This window comes from Ctenopharyngodon idella, chromosome 1, assembly GCF_019924925.1.
Source record: "Ctenopharyngodon idella isolate HZGC_01 chromosome 1, HZGC01, whole genome shotgun sequence".
Lineage (NCBI taxonomy): Eukaryota > Metazoa > Chordata > Actinopteri > Cypriniformes > Xenocyprididae > Ctenopharyngodon > Ctenopharyngodon idella.
In genome coordinates, this window is record NC_067220.1 from 20,350,803 (window position 1) to 20,369,293 (window position 18,491).

Here is an 18,491-nt window from a genome sequence, read left to right on the forward strand (position 1 = left end):
AAGCCAGGATTAGGCCTTAGTTCAGTTTACATTTAAGTAGCTTTCATAAACGTGCCTTTGAGAGAGAGAGAGAAAAAAAAAAAACATTACTGGTGTGCATCTTGAGACAAAACAATGGTACTGACATATTTTCAGATATAGTCTGGGACTAGGCTTAAGCCTCATCTGTGAAACCAGGGGTTAGTTTTTTATATTTGTGGAAAATGTGGTTGTGTCCTCATGCCTGTGTTTGTTTGTGTGAAGGTAAACCCCTCCCTTTACGGAAATTGTATGACTTTGATCTCTCAGCTCTTCCGGAGCCCAGGTGCAACAGTAGTCATGTAAGAACATGATCTTTGAATGGAAGGGATATTCTACTAGTGAACATACACACACACACACACACACACACACACACGTATTTGCAAAAAAATGTGTGTGCAAAGAGTCTTTTCCATTCCAGTGAATGCCTGGGTCTGTTTGAGCTGCAACTTGAATAGACTTGAACATTCCCTTAACACACACACACACCCACACACTGAACTGAATTTGATACTGTGAGAGGTGCGCTGTGTTTCTCTCTAACTGTTTGTTCTTTTGGTTTGAAGAGATTATAAATTGATCCTAATGTTATTAGAGTCTGTACTTCTATATTATATACAGCTTAAAGATTCTCCTTAATATTTAATCATTTAAAACATTAACCAGTGATCTCCCTAATAATAATTGCACTAAATGTTTGTCAAAATTATGAATACAATTATGAAATAAATGCATCCTTGGTGAGCATAAGAGACTTCTTTCAAAAATATTAAAATCTTACCACCCCTAAACTCTTGAACTATAAAATGTCACTGGCAGACAGATAAGAAATATTAAAAATAATAATAATAATTATAAAAATGGCAAAGTCCAAAAACCTCTGATCTTAACTGTATGGTGACATCAATGTGATCTTTGACCATTAACTGTGTAAACATTACGTGTGTGTGTGTTGGAATGTGGTGTGATCGCACAAACTAAAGTATATGCACAATATAAATATTGTTTTGGGTGTGTGTGAGAAAGATAGAGAGGAAGATGGCAGTAACTGTTATCAGATTTTGGGTATTTCTTATTGGTTGTGAACATGATATGATCTATAATATTAGCCAATCAGAAACATGCTCACATGTTCTTGTGTAGGCGAATAGTCACAAGATTTATTTGTTCTTGGGTCATTCTAATAAATGGTAGTATTCATATTAGACTTTTGTTAAACTGATGTTAGTGTACATTTATTAATTATAAAGCTGGGTTACTTTAACACTTAAGTTTGAGCCCTCTATCTTGGACAGCAAGTCAAATCTGTTTACCTTCATCATATTCAAAGATTATACTCTTGTAGATCAAATGTTTCTTTCTAAACTAAATATTAAAAAAATCGAAATATGCCAAAAAAAAATAAAATAAAATAAATTATTGTTCGAGAAGCTATTTCACTCAGATATATACATCACAATAGGGGAGATTAGACTATCAGAGCTTAAGTTTCAATAATAGAAGAAATTCAGTTTTTAAGATAATATTTCATATAATTTAATATAAAAGCCAAGTCATAATATAAAAGTGCTTTAACATAAAAGTTAAGTCAATAGGAAGTAAATGTGTACAAGATTAAGTATGTGATTTCCACAGATCCTCTTTCAATTTAGTGCTGTTTATGTTGCCTGCTAATCATGAGCACATCTGCTGTCTTACACATGTTCACACATGCACTACGGCACACATGCTCGACCACCCAGATTTGAGGATTTATCACAGAATGGACATGCATGTTCAGTTTTTGTGTGTGTCTGTCTAAGTGGTCATGGGAAATTAAAATGAAAGAAAAAGTATTGCTGCTAGAGGAAATGTCATAGACGGTCATGTGACAGAGCAATTATTTGGCCTTTTGGTGAAAAGAATGAGTTTCATTATGGGTTTAGTTATATAATGTTAAGTGTTTCATACTTCAGTGGGAGTGGAACATTTCATGAGATCTTCAGGAAAGGTGTGTGTGTGATTTAAGTAATCAGAGTAGAGGCTGGAAATAGTCATTTATGCTTTGCTTTTGTAATAGCATTCTTGGCAATATCATAGGTGTGTGTGTGTGTGTGTGTGTGTGTGTGTGTGTGTGTGTGTGTAACCCTAGGTTATGGGATCAAAATATCCCCACAGAGATGGTAATATCTGAAATCCTTATCCTTGTGGGGACATTTTGGTCACCATAAAAAAAACAGATTATATATCTTTCACAGACACGCCAGGCTCTACACTCACCCAATCACAACGCACTCCCTCTCCTGAGTATTAACCAGCCACACCTGACACTCATCAGCACTCATCACCACAGCAGCATAAAACACACTCCTGAACACTCACTCTCTGTCCGGTCTCGTTAATGCATACTGACCTGTTATGCTTACCTTCAGGACTCCTTTATACGACTACTTACCTGTCTCCAGCGTCCTCTGTGATTCCTTGTGTCTCCACGTCTCCTGTGAGTTTCAGTGTGTTCGTCTGCTCTACGTCAATCTGCATCCACGCTCCCTGAGAAAACAAAGACAAGTATCAGATCCAGTATCACGTCCAGTCAACATATCCACCTGCTTCAACTCACCTGCACTCTGCCTGCACGCTCTGTTGTCTTTCAATAAACTCTGTTTACACTTACCAGTGTCTCCGCTCCCTTCTGTACGTAACAGAAGACCGGACCTACACCGTCTGAACAACCAACATGAGCAATCCGGACCCGTTTCAAGACCCGGTTGATGCACTATGACGCACATTCACCAGCACTTCCACGGTAACAACACCAGCGAGCACTTCCGCATTCACCGCTGCATCTCCTTCACCATCTGCGGCCGCCAGTCCCATGGCCAAACCGGCGCCCTTCACTGGTCTGGCGGAGGACTGCAATGGATTCCTCTTGCAGTGCACGCTGGTCCTGGAGATGCAACTGCACTTATACCCGGATGATAAATCAAAGGTGGCCTTCATAATCTCTCAACTCGATGGAAAGGCGCTTCGATGGGCTGAACCTCTCTGGAATCTGAATAATCCTGTTGTATTATCCTTGTCGAGTTTCATTTCCCACTTCAAGGAAGTTTTTGGAAGACCCGCTTGGGATTCATCAATTGGTGAGAGATTAGACAGAGGAGGCTGACCCAGAATCTTTGTTTATATTGTGGCCGTGCTGGGCATTACATCTCTGAATGCCCCACTCGTCCAGTTCGGCCAATGGTGAGTGTCATTCTGCCCACAATGAATAAGATGAAACCACTCACAATTGTTGTAAAACTTACTGCTGCTGATTTCTGTCTTCCAGTCAGTGCGCTCCTCGATTCTGGGTCAGCTGGAAACTTTATCTCCGGAGCCCTCTGTCGCCAGCTTAACCTCAAGACAACCCCCACGCCGAAGATCTACCAGATCCACGCTGTAACTGGAAAACCCTTGCGGAAAGTACGTTACAGCGTGGGACCACTTCTTCTCCAAGTTGGAGTTCTCCACATGGAGGAGATCCAGGTGCTGGTTCTGGAGGATTCAACAGCTGACGTGATTCTAGGGTGCCCATGGCTTGAGCAGCACAACCCCACCATCTCCTGGAGGACAGGAGAGATCCTGAAGTGGGGTAATCAATGTTTCCAAGACTGTTTTCCTGAGTTCCCAGTTTTCAGTTCTCCAAGTTCCAAAGAAATCCAAGTCTGTGCTACTACAGTGGAAAGTCCACTTGAAAAACGCTCTACTGACATTCCTGCCTGTTATTCCCACTTCAGTGATGTCTTCTGTCCGAAACAAGCCTCCAAGCTGCCTCCCCATTGGCCATGGGACTGTGCCATCGACCTCATCCCAGGTGAGCCAGTGCCCAGGGGGAAAATATATTCCCTATCCGTCCCGGAGAAGAAAGCCATGGAGGAATATATCGACGAGGCTCTAAAACAAGGCTACATCCGACCGTCCACTTCCCCTGCTGCTTCAAGCTTTTTCTTCGTGGCGAAGAAGGACGGAGGCTTGCGGCCCTGCATCGATTACAGAGCTCTCAATCAAATCACTATCAAGTTCCGTTACCCCCTTCCTCTCGTCCCATCAGCTCTGGAACATCTACGCGGCACCACTGTGTTCACCAAGTTGGACCTCCGCAGCGCGTACAACCTCATCAGAATACGTGAGGGGGACGAATGGAAGACAGCTTTTGTGACACCTACTGGCCATTATGAATATCTTGTCATGCCGTACGGACTGGTCAACGCCCCCTCCGTATTCCAAGACTTCATGCATGAGGTGCTCTGGGAGTTCCTGCACAAGTCCGTCCTGGTCTACATTGACGACATTTTGATCTACTCCCGGAGCATGGCCGAACATCGCCAGCACGTTGAGGAGGTCCTCCAACGCCTGAGGGACTACCACCTTTTCCTAAAGGCCGAGAAATGCACTTTCCATCAGCCCTCAATGCAATTTCTCAGATATAACATCGATCGCAGTGGCGTCCGCATGGACGAGAGGAAGGTTACTGCAGTAAAAGAATGGCCCATTCCCACATCTGTAAAAGAATTACAAAGATTCCTGGGGTTTGCAAACTTCTATCAACGTTTCATCCAAGGCTACAGTTCCATCACCAGTCCACTCACCAACCTCCTCCGTAATAAGCCCAAGTCTCTGTCCTGGACTCCAGCCGCCACTCAAGCTTTTGAAGCCCTCAAGACGGCGTTCACAACCGCTCCCCTCCTGGCTCACCCTGACCCAGATCTCCCCTTCGTCGTCGAGGTCGACGCCTCAACCACCGGAGTGGGAGCGGTGTTATCACAGCAGCAGGGGAATCCTAGGAAACTCCATCCATGTGCTTTCTTCTCCCGGAAACTCAACCCGGCAGAGGTAAATTATGACATCGGCAACCGAGAACTTCTCGCCATCAAGCTCGCCCTGGAGGAGTGGAGGCATTGGCTTGAGGGAACGAAACATCCATTTGTGGTCCTGACTGACCATAAGAACCTGGGGTATTTACGGGATGCCAAGAGATTGAATCCCCGCCAAGCAAGATGGGCTCTGTTTTTCATGAGATTCAATTTTACCATCTCTTATCGTCCTGGATCAAAGAATGTAAAAGCCAATGCCCTGTCCCGCATTCACAGTCTTGAAGAAAGCAACGATGACCCAGAGCCCATCATCCCCGAAAAACTCTTTGTTAGTCCCATTTCCTGGTCAGAAGAGACGCCCCCCGAGTCCAATGCCTCCGCCAACATCCCGCCGGGTTGCCCCCCTGGATTGAAGTATGTTCCACGAGCACGACGCACCCCCTTGATTCACTCTTCACATACTTCACTGGGCACTGGCCACCCAAGGGGTCAACGAGACCCTCTCGCTGTTAAAACAGCGCTTCTGGTGGCCAAATATGACATCCGACGTCAGGAGGTACGTACAGGGGTGCAGGGAATGTGCCATCTCCAAAAGTCCACGCCATCTTCCCTCCGGTAAACTCCAACCTCTGCCCGTTCCCACTCGTCCTTGGTCACACCTAGGAGTGGACTTTATCACTGACCTTTCAGTCTCCAACGGATGTACCTGCGTGCTGGTTATAGTAGATAGGTTCTCCAAGTCCTGTCGACTAATTCCCATGCCTGGACTGCCCACAGCTATGGAAACCGCTGAGCTAATGTTCAACTATGTGTTTAGATACTATGGATTACCTGAAGATATTGTATCTGACCGTGGATCACAATTCACTTCCTGAGTCTGGAAGGCTTTCTTCAAACTCCTAGGTGTGGCCATAAGTCTCTCCTCTGGCTACCATCCACAGACGAACGGGCAGACGGAGAGGAAGATACAGGAGATCGGCCGTTTCCTACGTACCTTCTGTCACGGTCACCAGGACTCCTGGAACCAGTTCCTGGGCTGGGCCGAGTACGCCCAGAACTCTCTCCGTCAGCCCACCACAGGTCTTACTCCTTTTCAATGCATGCTCGGCTATCAGCCCCCACTGTTCCCCTGGGATGGGGAACCATCAGACGTCCCGGCGGTGGATTACTGGTTCCGGGAGAGCGAGAGGGTCTGGGAGGGTCTGGGACGCATCTGCAACTCCAACGAGCCCTACGCAGGCGCAGGTTGACAGCCGACCTTCGACGTTCCCGCGCACACAACTACCAACCAGGACAGAAGGTTTGGTTGTCAACCCGGGATATCAAGATGCGCTTGCCCTGTAGGAAGCTGAGTCCTAGATTCGTTGGCCCCTTCACCATCATCCGGCAACTCAACCCTGTCACCTATCACCTGCAACTCCCTCCTGAGTATCGCATTCACCCAGTGTTCCACGTTTCACTTCTGAAGCCTCACCATCCCTCTGTTCTTCCCTCCACAGAGCCTGGCGACACCGAAGATCCCCCTCCTCCACTCATCGTAGATGACGGCGTGGCCTACCAAGTCAAAGACATTCTGGACTCCCGGCGTCGTGGTGGGTTCCTAGAGTACTTGGTGGACTGGGAAGGATACGGTCCCGAAGAACGATCATGGGTTCCTAGGAATGATATTCTTGATCCAAGTCTCCTTGATGACTTCCATGCCAGACATCCCAACAGACCAGCTCCTCGTGGCAGAGGTCGACCACCACGACGTCGGGGTCTGCGGTCCTCAGGAGCGGACCGTGGAGGGGGGGGTAATGTCACAGACACGCCAGGCTCTACACTCACCCAATCACAACGCACTCCCTCTCCTGAGTATTAACCAGCCACACCTGACACTCATCAGCACTCATCACCACAGCAGCATAAAACACACTCCTGAACACTCACTCTCTGTCCGGTCTCGTTAATGCATACTGACCTGTTATGCTTACCTTCAGGACTCCTTTATACGACTACTTACTCCAGCGTCCTCTGTGATTCCTTGTGTCTCCACATCTCCTGTGAGTTTCAGTGTGTTCGTCTGCTCTACGTCAATCTGCATCCACGCTCCCTGAGAAAACAAAGACAAGTATCAGATCCAGTATCACGTCCAGTCAACATATCCACCTGCTTCAACTCACCTGCACTCTGCCTGCACGCTCTGTTGTCTTTCAATAAACTCTGTTTACACTTACCAGTGTCTCCGCTCCCTTCTGTACGTAACAATACCATACTAAGTGATGTTTTTTGAAAATGTAAAAATGCAAAATTTGCTAAAGTTTTGCAAAAGGTTGTGTTTAGGGGTAGGATTAGGGTTAGGGGATAGAATATACAGTTTGTACAGTATACAAATCATTATGTCTGTGGAAAGTCCCCATAAAACACATCTGATACTTCAAAAAAAGCCACTGAGAATTGGCTAGTGGAATTTGAATGCCACTCCCTCGTCATATGGGTATAAGGAGTCGCATGCATCCACTCAATCAGATTTATTCTTTAGAGCCGAGAGGATGTGTCTGTGCTTCTTTCTCCATTCACCTCTGCCTAGAAGCTTCGTTGAATTCGTTGAAGGGCCTGCGCAAGTACGCATTTCACCCAGTGAGCCTCGTTGCACAGACACTGTGCAAGATAAGAAAAATAAGTCCTGATGGTTGTGTCCTTTTGGCCCAACATGTCTTGGTTCTCAGAGCTCATGCTGATGGCATTGGCCACTCCCTGGCGAATCTCCCTGAGGAAGGATCTTCTTTCTCAGGGGCAGGCACAATCTAGCACCTATGCCCAGACCTCCATTTCTGGTCCCTGGATGGGATGAAGAGGAATTAAGAGGTCTGCCACCAGCCTTCGTAGACACTATCACACAGGCTAGAGCCCCCTCTACCAGGTAGCTATATGCCTAAAAAGTGGCCTCTTTTCGCTATGTGGTGTTCCTTTCGGGGGGAGGATCCATGAAGGTGCACAGTCAGGTCAGTGCTTTCATTCTTCCAAGAAGGCCTAGAGAAGCAGCTGTCCGCTTCTACCCTCAAGCTGTATGTGACTGCAATAGCAGCAAACCACGACACAGTGGGTGGCAGGTCCTTAGGGACCCAAATGGTACCCAACGTTCCCACTACGCCCCTCAGGGACCAAGTAGTGAACCTGCAAGCCCTCTCTTGTGACGAGGGAGACCCGGCCCTGTCTCTGCTGTGCCCAGTGTGAACTTTGTGCATATACTTTGGCTGCACACAGAGCTTCAGAAGATCTGATCAGCTCTTTGTCTGCAGAAGGGGAAGGCTGTCTCCAAACAAAGATTGCCCCACTGGATAGTGGATGCCATTCATCTGTAGTGATTTTACTTTTGCCCATCCAAGGACATTAAGTAATGTAGTGTTTGGTACTCACGCCACTTCTAACATTGTGATTTTTGGATCACACGTCACTTAAGGTGTGGTTATGATGAGTACATCAGATGACCACCTTCCCCCTCTCTTAGTTTAGAGCACCAGTCAATGTCTTTTACTTTGGCAGTATGAGAACACTCCCAACAGGTGCTTTTCATTTATTTAGAATTAATGTAAACTGGAGTTGGTCAGCTGATTTATCAGAATGATTGGTGAGATTTATGACTTGTAGAGCCTCTTCTGTGTTATTATCTCAAGGAAGACACAAGTGTAATAAAATACATTTTATTATGTTACGTTTCCATTTTTATGGTCTAGGGGCAGAAATAGAAACGAACATTAAAAACTAGGGGAGACGTTGATTTGCCCGTCTCCAGACCCAGAATCATGACACAACACCTCTTTGCTGTTCAAAAATTTATAACCATAACAATCTTTTATTTAACAAACAAAAAGAGAAGCAAATAATAAAAAATAGACTAATTAGTGAAAATAAATTACAGTTTACCTCAGGAAATGGTAACATTCAGATGTAAAAATCAATAGTTATTAATTTAGTTAATTTATCTATATCAGCACTGGAGTAAACAGTGATGTCATCATCCAACTATGAATACTATGAATGATGAAGGAATAAAGTGCATAAGATACATAAATTACAAGTGATTAAGTTGGGTGTGGCTATGGAAGAGTTATGTTATCTTATGGAAAGATTAATTGTTGTTTCTCTGAAACTAATAAGGTGAAGAACCTTATTATGCATCTAGCATCAGCTATATTACCTCTAATGTAAATTAGAAAATCTGATACTGATAATGGAAAGAGTTTTGGTAAAGTGATATTTATGTTCCACGTTTGTTGACTGAGCAGTCTGATGGCTGCGATGTTTTCCCCTGGTTGTGCTGGGTGACAATGCAGTGGGGAGAGGAGCTGAATCCGTTTCAACAACTTGAACACAAAGCTCTGTGGGATGCTGATATCCTGGAGCACCAATGGGTCCTAAAATCTGGAACATGCAGAAAAAGGAACCTTGAAGTGAAGGTTTGCTCTCCTGAGCTTAACCTTATTGCAAATGTCTCTGTGTATCTTCTGCCTCTCTGGGCCAGACACTCAGAACTTGGTCAGCCCGTTTTTGTCTCTCTGGCATGGAGACTTGGGATGGGAGTAGTCGTTACTGTCTCACTGGACGAAAACTCTGAACGTAGTGTTTGTTAATGTCTCTTTCCTCACAGGCTGGAGACTCAGTACGTGGTCATATCTGTTGCTGTTACAAGCTCTAGAGATCAGATCATGGAATCAGTTGTTGTCTCTATAGATGAACCAGAGGCTCTGAATGTTGCAGTGTATCTGTTATGTCTCACCTTCGCAGGCCTGAGACTCAGAACAAGGAGTGTCTGTTGAAAGAGTACTTTATCCCTTTCCAATGAGGAGGAGATTGCAGTTTGGTGCTTCTCCATTCCAGTGCTGCAATTGGCTGCTGGCATCAGAGGGGGCACACACAGTGTGACCCACCCTTCTTTCCCCTGTGGAACTCATTTGCATAAAGCACACAGTTGGAAGTCTTTAAAGTGTCTTTAAAGTTTACCAATGCATTTGCCACTTTCCAAACCACCACCAGAATACCTTTGGCAATATTCTAAACAAATAAAGACCAAACATGATGGAAAAAGATTGAACTGCCATGCATTCATTCATTTGTACATTAACAGCTGAATTTGTGTAAGATGTTGCATTACAAATAGCTGTCACTGAGAATACTTATTTCTCTGAATAAGTATGAAATGGATGTGTGTAATTTACATCAGTTTTAAGGTTTCCAAACATAGTTATGATTATGAATGGATTTGGATGAATCATTGTGATCTTTTTCTTTCACCCACTACTGCTGCATCTGGAGGTCCTGAGGAATTTTTTATGGCAGTCACAGACCAAGACCTTAGGAGTTAGTCTATAGATGGGTGAAGAGCAGAAACTGAACAATGAGAATCAATGAGAAGTCCTGTCCTTCCCAGGCTTGGTACCAGAGGTCTTCTTCTTGCCCTCTAAAAGGTGTCTGGGTGTTGTCCTAGCATCTTTTTTGATGGTGTTAGTCCACCAAGATCCAGTCAAAATGTAGCAAACCTTTGTCCCCTGTTACGAACAGAGAGGGGCTTGACCATAAACTGAGCCTGAGTCTGTTTTTTGTTTTGTGGAAAATGTGATTCATTTCAGGATTCTTTGATGAATAGAAAGTTCAAAAGAACAGCATTTTTGGAAAAAGAAATCATTAGTAACAATGTAAAAAATCTGTAATGTCAATCTGATCAGTTTAAGTCATTCTTCCTGAATAAAAGTAGGTATTAATTATTATTATTATTATTGCAAACCCCCTTTTTCCTGTCAAGGGGAACCTTGACCATAATCATGTCACCATGATTTATGAGATAAAAAATAGTACATTCCAATTATATGACAGCATATCAACACATGTGACAAATCATCATTTGGGGTCAAAAAGCCAAGGGTTAGTTTAAGACTATAATGTGTGTACATTTGTTTTAGAGACAAAGTAACACTTTGTCACTTTGTGTATTCATAATTTGACTCCCTGCCCGGTTAATATGTAATCTTCGAATATGTAATATGTAAGCGTTCCTTACGGAGGAGATTACCATAAGATGTCATAGAAAATGGTGATATGACACTATAAAAATTAAATATATAAAAACTAAATATTGAAAACAATAAACAATATATTATATACATAATATATAAGAACAAAATATTGTCAACCAATCACACACTTATTACTCATTACTGCAGTGCATTAGTGTAAAAATGGTTTATGTTTCCCCCTTTTTCAAATCTAACTTGATTCATTCTGATTTTAGAAAGATACTTTTATTCTAAAACATTGTTCCTTTAGATAACATATCATATTAAATACTAAACTGAATCTGACCACCCTATCAATAGCCAAGCCTTTAAAACACATAAGCACATTTCCAAGGACTTGATAAAAGACATCTTTGCAGAAGTGTGTGGATTCATGAAAGAGTCTGTGTGTAAGACTGGAGGTGAAACTGATGAAGAAACTGATGTTTTATGAGGACTTTCCATATATTCATAATGGCTTTATACTGCACAAACTATATTCTATCCCCTAACCTACCCATTACAGAGAACTTTCTGCATTTTTACATTTTCAAAAAACATGCTGTTTTCCTCATGGGATTTCGGATATTGCCATCTTTGTGGGGACATTTTGTGAACCACACACACACTTTGTGAGGTGCACCAGATGTCACACACACAGACACCTGTTTGGAATCTTATCTCTTCTGCTGCTTCATGGACAATTAAAGTTTATGAAGCGTGTATGAGGAGGGTTTTTGGAGAGCCTGAGAAAAAAGAACATTGAGATCTGAGAACATCCCCAGAGGCTTCCCAACAATTCAGGAAGATACATTTAAAATTAAGGTTTATATTTGTTAATCACTTCTGCCTCAAAGCTGTATTTAAAGCTTGTATCGTCACGAAATATCTTGTGGCCATATCACAGGAGCAGGGTGTCTCTCAACACGTTTATTTTGCATGTAATAAATACAGTACAATGCAATACAATGGGTGGAATGAAGTTGAATGAAAAAAACAAACATTTAAGAGTGTACCATATTTGGATATAAGTACAAGATGATGATGAAGATGATGTTGATGATGAAGGATGATCCAAATTATTATTATTAAAGCACAAAATTATGTTAGGGTACATCTTGCCACTTGTTAAAATGTAAATTCATGGAATTATATAAAATATCTTATTTATGATAATCATGAATAATACCAGCAACGAAATGCCACTGGGGGCCTTACACCACTGAGGGGGTCATTGTGCTCCAAGGGTCTATTTAAACTTTTCACCTCAGAATAAAAACAAAAAATAACATTATTTTGATGGTCCCCTTTAGACATTCTGTTGGCTTTGCACCTAAATGACAACTAACTCTCATTAGAGTATAGTATGTCTGCTTAATATCTGCTAACCCTTTATAGCGATGGACCCCCAACAGACATTCTACTAAGTAACTTTGCAAGTACATGCTTATTCTACTAACCCTTAACCCTTTATTTTACTAACCCTAATCATACCCCTAAAAGTCTACTAACACTAAAACTAATACTCTAATGAGAGTTAGTTGATATGTAGGTGCAGCGTTATGTGTCAACAGAATATCTAAAGGGGACCATCAAAATAAAATGTAACCAAACAAAGTTTTCTTCTCACAAATTTACTCATACCAAATTCCCATTTAATAAATATAAATAACAACTTTTAATATCTAATATAATATAAATACACACATCATTATGATTTGTTTAGAATAAATGTCAGCATTAAAAACGGTATCTTTCAGACATTACATTTAGTGCCACTGTGGTCAAGGCAAAAACTAAAAGTGGTGGAACCGTCTTACGCCAGGTGGCATCTTGACCCACATGCCCCTTTGTCAGAATCAGTAGACTTTTTCTGTTTTTACAATAAAAAAAAAAACATGATGTTTTACATCTTTTAAAAAAACTTGAATATCAGTAGTAGCCTATAACAAAAGTACCAACAAACGTATACATACATACATACATACACCGGGGGCTGTCAGTAAAAGCGCGCGCTCTCAGCAGTCTCCGCTCTGGATCATAGTAAAGATAAACGCGCAAAAACTCGCCCAGGAATCTCCACACTTCTCTTTGGCGTTCTCACTGTGGTCAGTGCGTTCCGTGCACTGGCGCTTATTGTCCGGAAGCGTTGTGTTCGTGGTTATAGGTGTCTTATCTGTCTTGGGGGGTTTTGCTTGTGACGTTTCGGCGAGTTTGAAATGCGCATCCAGTGGCGCGCGCTTACACATGCCCGCCCGGATCAGTGCGCGAGGATCCTTGCAAAGTTTCTTCTGCTTTTTAAGTGATCTGGCGATCTGTTTCCAGTAGCCCTCTGAATTAGACCCATATTCGGTGCACGTCGAAGGCTTGGCAGTGTATTTACAGGTGAATCCATCCCCTTTTCCAGGCTTACATGTAACATTCATGGTGTACTTGTCCTTCTCTCCGCGCGCCAACCACGAGCACCGCGCCTTGTCCTTAGGTGTGAACTTTCCTTTGAATACCGAGATGTTATCATCACCTCGACGCTCTTGTCTCTTTCCTTTCCCTTTCTCTCCTCTAATGCTATCAGCAGTAAAGATGAGCTGTGAAAGACACGCGAGGAACAGCACGAGCGCGAAAGACCCACGAAGAGATATTGCCTTCATTTCCAACGACCTAAGAAACATTAATTATGAGATACAATAACATGTCATTTATTGCATTTAAAATGATGCAACAGGCTTATAGTAAATAGATTTAAATTTACATCAAAAAGTTAATTGATCTTACCAATAACAGTTATGAGGACAGATGGTGATGAGGTTCCCTGACTAGTTTACGTCAAAATGAAGTCACGCGTCGTATTTATATGTTGAGTGACACACCCACTTACTACAGCACAATCAGATTCTCTCATGCACGAGAAAAGCCCTTAAATGTGCTCCTGCATACGTGCATGAATCCACTGCTTGCGTCATTCATATATTTGCATTTTTATAGGGGGCTGAACTAAAAGATTGCTAAAGCTGTTATGTCCTCGGGCATTTTTTTTTTTTTTTTTTTTTTTTTAATAAAATATGAAAGTATGCAAAAGTATGTAAAACCTAGGGCCTCCAAGCAGCTGGTTCCCTGGAGCCTCACAAGACCCTAACCTGTTCCTGAATTCCATGTAACAATGGTTAGACATGCTATATTGGGCTAATGCTTATGCTATTTCAGTTATAAATTAGGCCACAAAAACACAATCACAGGGACCCCTCACCCTCATCACATGAGTGCACACTCACAATGACCCACTTACAAAATGTTTATAGCAGAACATATAGTATATGACCATACCACCATGCTTCCTCCTCTCTATATCAAATGAAAGTACTTTAAAATGATTAACTGTACATTCATGTTGCATTTTCATCTTGTTTGCACACAATTAGTGTAAAATGAGTGTTAGTGCAACAACACTAGTGCAAAGACTCTTTGTCTTCCTAGGGTGTTGTGTATCTGTAGAAACTCGTGGAATGTTTGCTGGAGTTTAATGAATGGAGGCCACTTTTGAGGGCTAGAGGAAGAGAAATATGGGTACAGAGAGACAAAAAACATGACCAAGAATTTAAGATGTATTTGCATTGTACTGTATTTTCACGTCCTTCAGACATTTAGTCTTTACACGTGTTTACTCAGGGTTATTATCATTAACTACAAATAAAATCATTAATTAAAAGATTTTAGTTACTTGAAAAAAATAAGCATTAACAGAAATAAAATAAATTTTATTTATTTATTAGTTAGTTTACAAGGCAAGATTTCTATTTTCATTAAGTTGAAGTACTAAAATTAACATTAAAATAAAAATGAATAAAATTATATAAATATATTTAAAATGAAAACAGAAAATATAAAATAAAAATAAATTCAAAAAATTAATAAAAAACATTAACAGTATATTAACTAAAATAACTAAAATATCATTTACATGTGTAAGTCTTTACAGTTGCATGTTTTGTGTGGAATATGCAAGCTGCAGTTTTTGAGTTATGACAATGAGTCATTCATAAAAGTCCAGTTTCATTGTGCTTCTTCATTACTTATTTACCAAAGGATCAAAAGAAGAAATTGTACAACCAAGGAATATTTCTTTGTTGTTATAGCTATCTCTAGATCAGTGCTGGTTATCAGTAAATGTAACACACACACACACACACACACACACATTGATAAAGGTAAGTTTGTGTCAGTGAACTTGAGTGTGATTGTTTTTACTGATATGAGCTCATCTTCACATGACATCATTTTACTATGACCCAATTTACAGGAAGGGAATGGGCTGTGTTAAAGAGTTAAGACAGAGTAGTGATATCCAATGTACTTGTGTACCCAAGGGTGTACCAGGTTCCAGGGGTATTTGGAAAGTTGCTCTGTTAAACAGAAAATATATGGTTTTGACTAATAATATTAGCGAAAATGCTAAATGATATATCATAGTATGAATTATTGTTTGGTCATTGAAGTGGCACTTGAGCCTCACTGTGGGGATCGGCATGAAGCGGAAGTTGTGATAGTCTCTACTTTTCTATTGTGACATAAATCAGATTTTAAACGGCTTCTCAAACAAGAAAAAATGTAGTGCAGGACTATCGGGAATTTGTCTATCGGGAATTGATTGGATTGTTGGATGGTTGTAGGTTTGCTATTGCTGTGATCTCATGTGAGTGACAGATTGTCCCGCACTCGCGCCCCTAAACACGTCATCAGAGAAGAGAAGAGATGTGGTTGCAAGAGGAAGGGAAAGTTATTTTGATTTAATATTATGAGGGCACATGAAAGTGCACTGATAAATCATTTATAATAAACTGCAATATTCCATAAAAAGAATTGCCAATTTTGATTTCATGGTGACTTTAAGGCAGAAAAAAATTGTGCAACACTGACATACAGGACCAGTTGTGTTAGACAGGTATGTCATCTTCCAGCTGAGCAACATATTCAAAACATAACAGATTGATTACAGGGATCTGGAGGGATTTGAGCTCTTTGTAATGCAAATACAAGCATTCTTCTTTCTTTTGGTTAGAAGTTTGCCAAAGGCTTATAGAATATACTATAAAAAAGAAGCTGTCTACAGATCGACATGGCAGTGTGAAATTTAGAAAATCCAGTCTGTTTTTGTAACCCTAGGGTTTTAGCTTTGGCTTCTTGTTAGCATGGCCCCATTAGTCCCTGCTATAGCAGATGACTTAAAGCAGGGTCGTCCAATCCTGCTCCTAAAGGGCCAGTGTCCTGCATATTTAGCTCCAACCTCAATTAAAGGATTAGTTCACTCCAGAATTAAAATTTCCTAATAATTTACTTTCCCCCATGTCATCCAAGATGTTCATGTGTTTCTTTCTTCAGTCGAAAAGAAATTAAGGTTTTTGAGGAAACATTCCAGGATTTTTCTCCATATAGTGGACTTCACCAAGGACCAGTGGGTTGAAGGTCCAAATTACAGTTTCAGTGCAGCTTCAAAGGGCTCTACATGATCCCAGCCGAGGGTCTTATCTAGTGAAATGATCAGTCATTTTCTAAAAAAAAAAAAATATGTATATACTTTTTCACCACAAATGCTTGTGGGGGTGAGTAAATTATCAGGAAATTTTAATTCCGGAGTGAACTAATCTTTTAAACACACCTGAACCAGTTAATCAAGGTCTTACTAGGCATACTAGAAACTTCCAGGCAGGTGTGTTGAAGTAAGCTGGAGCTAAACTCTGCAGGCCAGTGGCTCTCCAAGACCGAGTTTAGACACCCCTGACTTAAAGGGTGTTTTATCTGGTCTCTTATGCTTTATTTGAACTCAAATGCTACACTTACTCACATGGGTTTAATCAGTAGTGCCCCATTGACAGGCTCCTATTGCAACAGTAATAGAAACAACCGTTTCTATTGTCACAAAGGGATAGTCCAAACAAAAATGAAAAAAAAAAACTTATTATTTCTTTCTTAAGCTGAACACAAAAGAAGATATTTTGACGAATGTTGGTTACCAAACAGTTTCCGTTTCCATTGACTGTATTGGGTGGACTGTCCCTTTAATTACACTATATATATATATATATATATATATTACAAGCAACATTTAAATAAATTGCTAATATTTTATTATAGTACAATAGATGTTTCACAGAGTCTGGTTCTTTTTGGAGGCCTTTTAAAATGACATTTTTCCCAGACTGCTGCCTTTGATGATACAGTTCAGAATAGTCAATAATAAAAGGTTTGTGACTGTGAATGTTCTTGTGATGCCACTGGCCGGTCAGCGGTAACTTTCCAGATCAGATGCTTGAGAGTGATTACTCAGCTCAGGAGATTGACTCAAAATATTCTGTTTGACCAAGTAGACTAACTGCCAGTCAGATGAATGGCAATGCTAACAGATTGCTTCACTTCCATGAAACAACCATTAATCACATGGGTTTTGTAAACAGTTTATTTGAGTCTTTTTAAATTACATGTAACATTGCCCCCTAGTGTTGTTGATGTGCTCTAACATGTCGTGTAAAACAAAAATCATACTTGCGTTGAAACTCCCCACCCCACCCCTTATTTTTCTCTGTTCTAGAAAAAGCTGATCTTTTTTAATGACATTTGATTTTTGTTTAGCACTATGCATTAATTTAGGTCAATTTATTAGAACCTTTGCTAATCAGGTTAGATCTGCACCAGATTTTTTCTCAAAATAATTTAGTTGGAAATTGATGTAACTATTTGCTGCATGAGATTACTGAGGCTATTTCAATTTTTAGATTCAGATTTACATGTTATTCTTGAGACTATATTGTGAAAAATGTATCCTATCAAAATTATTGTTCTCATGAGCATCAATGCATGTCTACTGCACACACAAAATAAAAATTAAGAAAGTAAACTTCTTAAAAGAACAATTTTTTTCTTAGGAAAAAATAATCTAATAAGATAATAATCTAAAGAACCTTTTAAACCATAGATGTCAATAAAGAACCTTTAGTTTGTATTGTACTTTGTGTCTAGATATGAAAGTAAGCAGGCAAATAAAAAAAATTGTAACATTGATTTTGTTCAGACACCATATACAGAGAATTATGAAATATGTTTTTATTAAACAACATTTTAACATTTTCAACGTTTTAAGTTTCTTTTTTCATTTTTGTTTTCAATTAGCACACACATTGACTCACATAGAAAAACAAACATAAGCACACAAGTGCAGTCATAATCACATTATCTCATACACGCGCACACACACACACACACACACACACACACACACACACACACACACACACACACACACACACACACACACACAAACACACACACAGGTCCCTTGAGAAAACACTTGGCCGGTGATCAGACAATCTGAAAGTCTCTGACACTGTTAACCTACAAAGAATAGAAAAAGAGTGATAGAAAAGATGAAAATATGAACAAAAATAAATAGAAATTAGTATTTACTTCTCCAACAAATTTTATTGGGGTTATTTAGGAAAACTGAGGAGGTGTAACATAAATATGTTGTTCATATTTGATTAGAAAGGCTTCAGGTGTGTGTAAAGCAGCAGTCAATATTTCATTGAGTTAGCTTTGTGGCTACCCCTCTTTCTGTTCA

General features: G+C 40.7%; 1 protein-coding gene across 1 annotated transcript; it reads right to left on the reverse strand.

Moving 5' to 3' along the window:
• Positions 1-11,800: 11,800 nt before the first annotated feature.
• Positions 11,801-14,182, reverse strand: fgfbp1b (fibroblast growth factor binding protein 1b). Its single transcript, XM_051863660.1, has 2 exons — positions 13,658-14,182; positions 11,801-13,543 (listed from the first exon to the last, which is right to left on the reverse strand). The coding sequence occupies exon 2, from the start codon at positions 13,531-13,533 to the stop codon at positions 12,904-12,906; it is 630 nt and encodes a 209-aa protein (XP_051719620.1). The 5' UTR covers positions 13,534-13,543; positions 13,658-14,182; the 3' UTR covers positions 11,801-12,903.
• Positions 14,183-18,491: the final 4,309 nt, after the last annotated feature.

Excerpts from the sequence above, each read along its gene's own strand:
- fgfbp1b (XM_051863660.1), bottom strand. The coding sequence starts at position 13,533 with ATGAAGGCAATATCTCTTCGTGGGTCTTTCGCGCTCGTGCTGTTCCTC.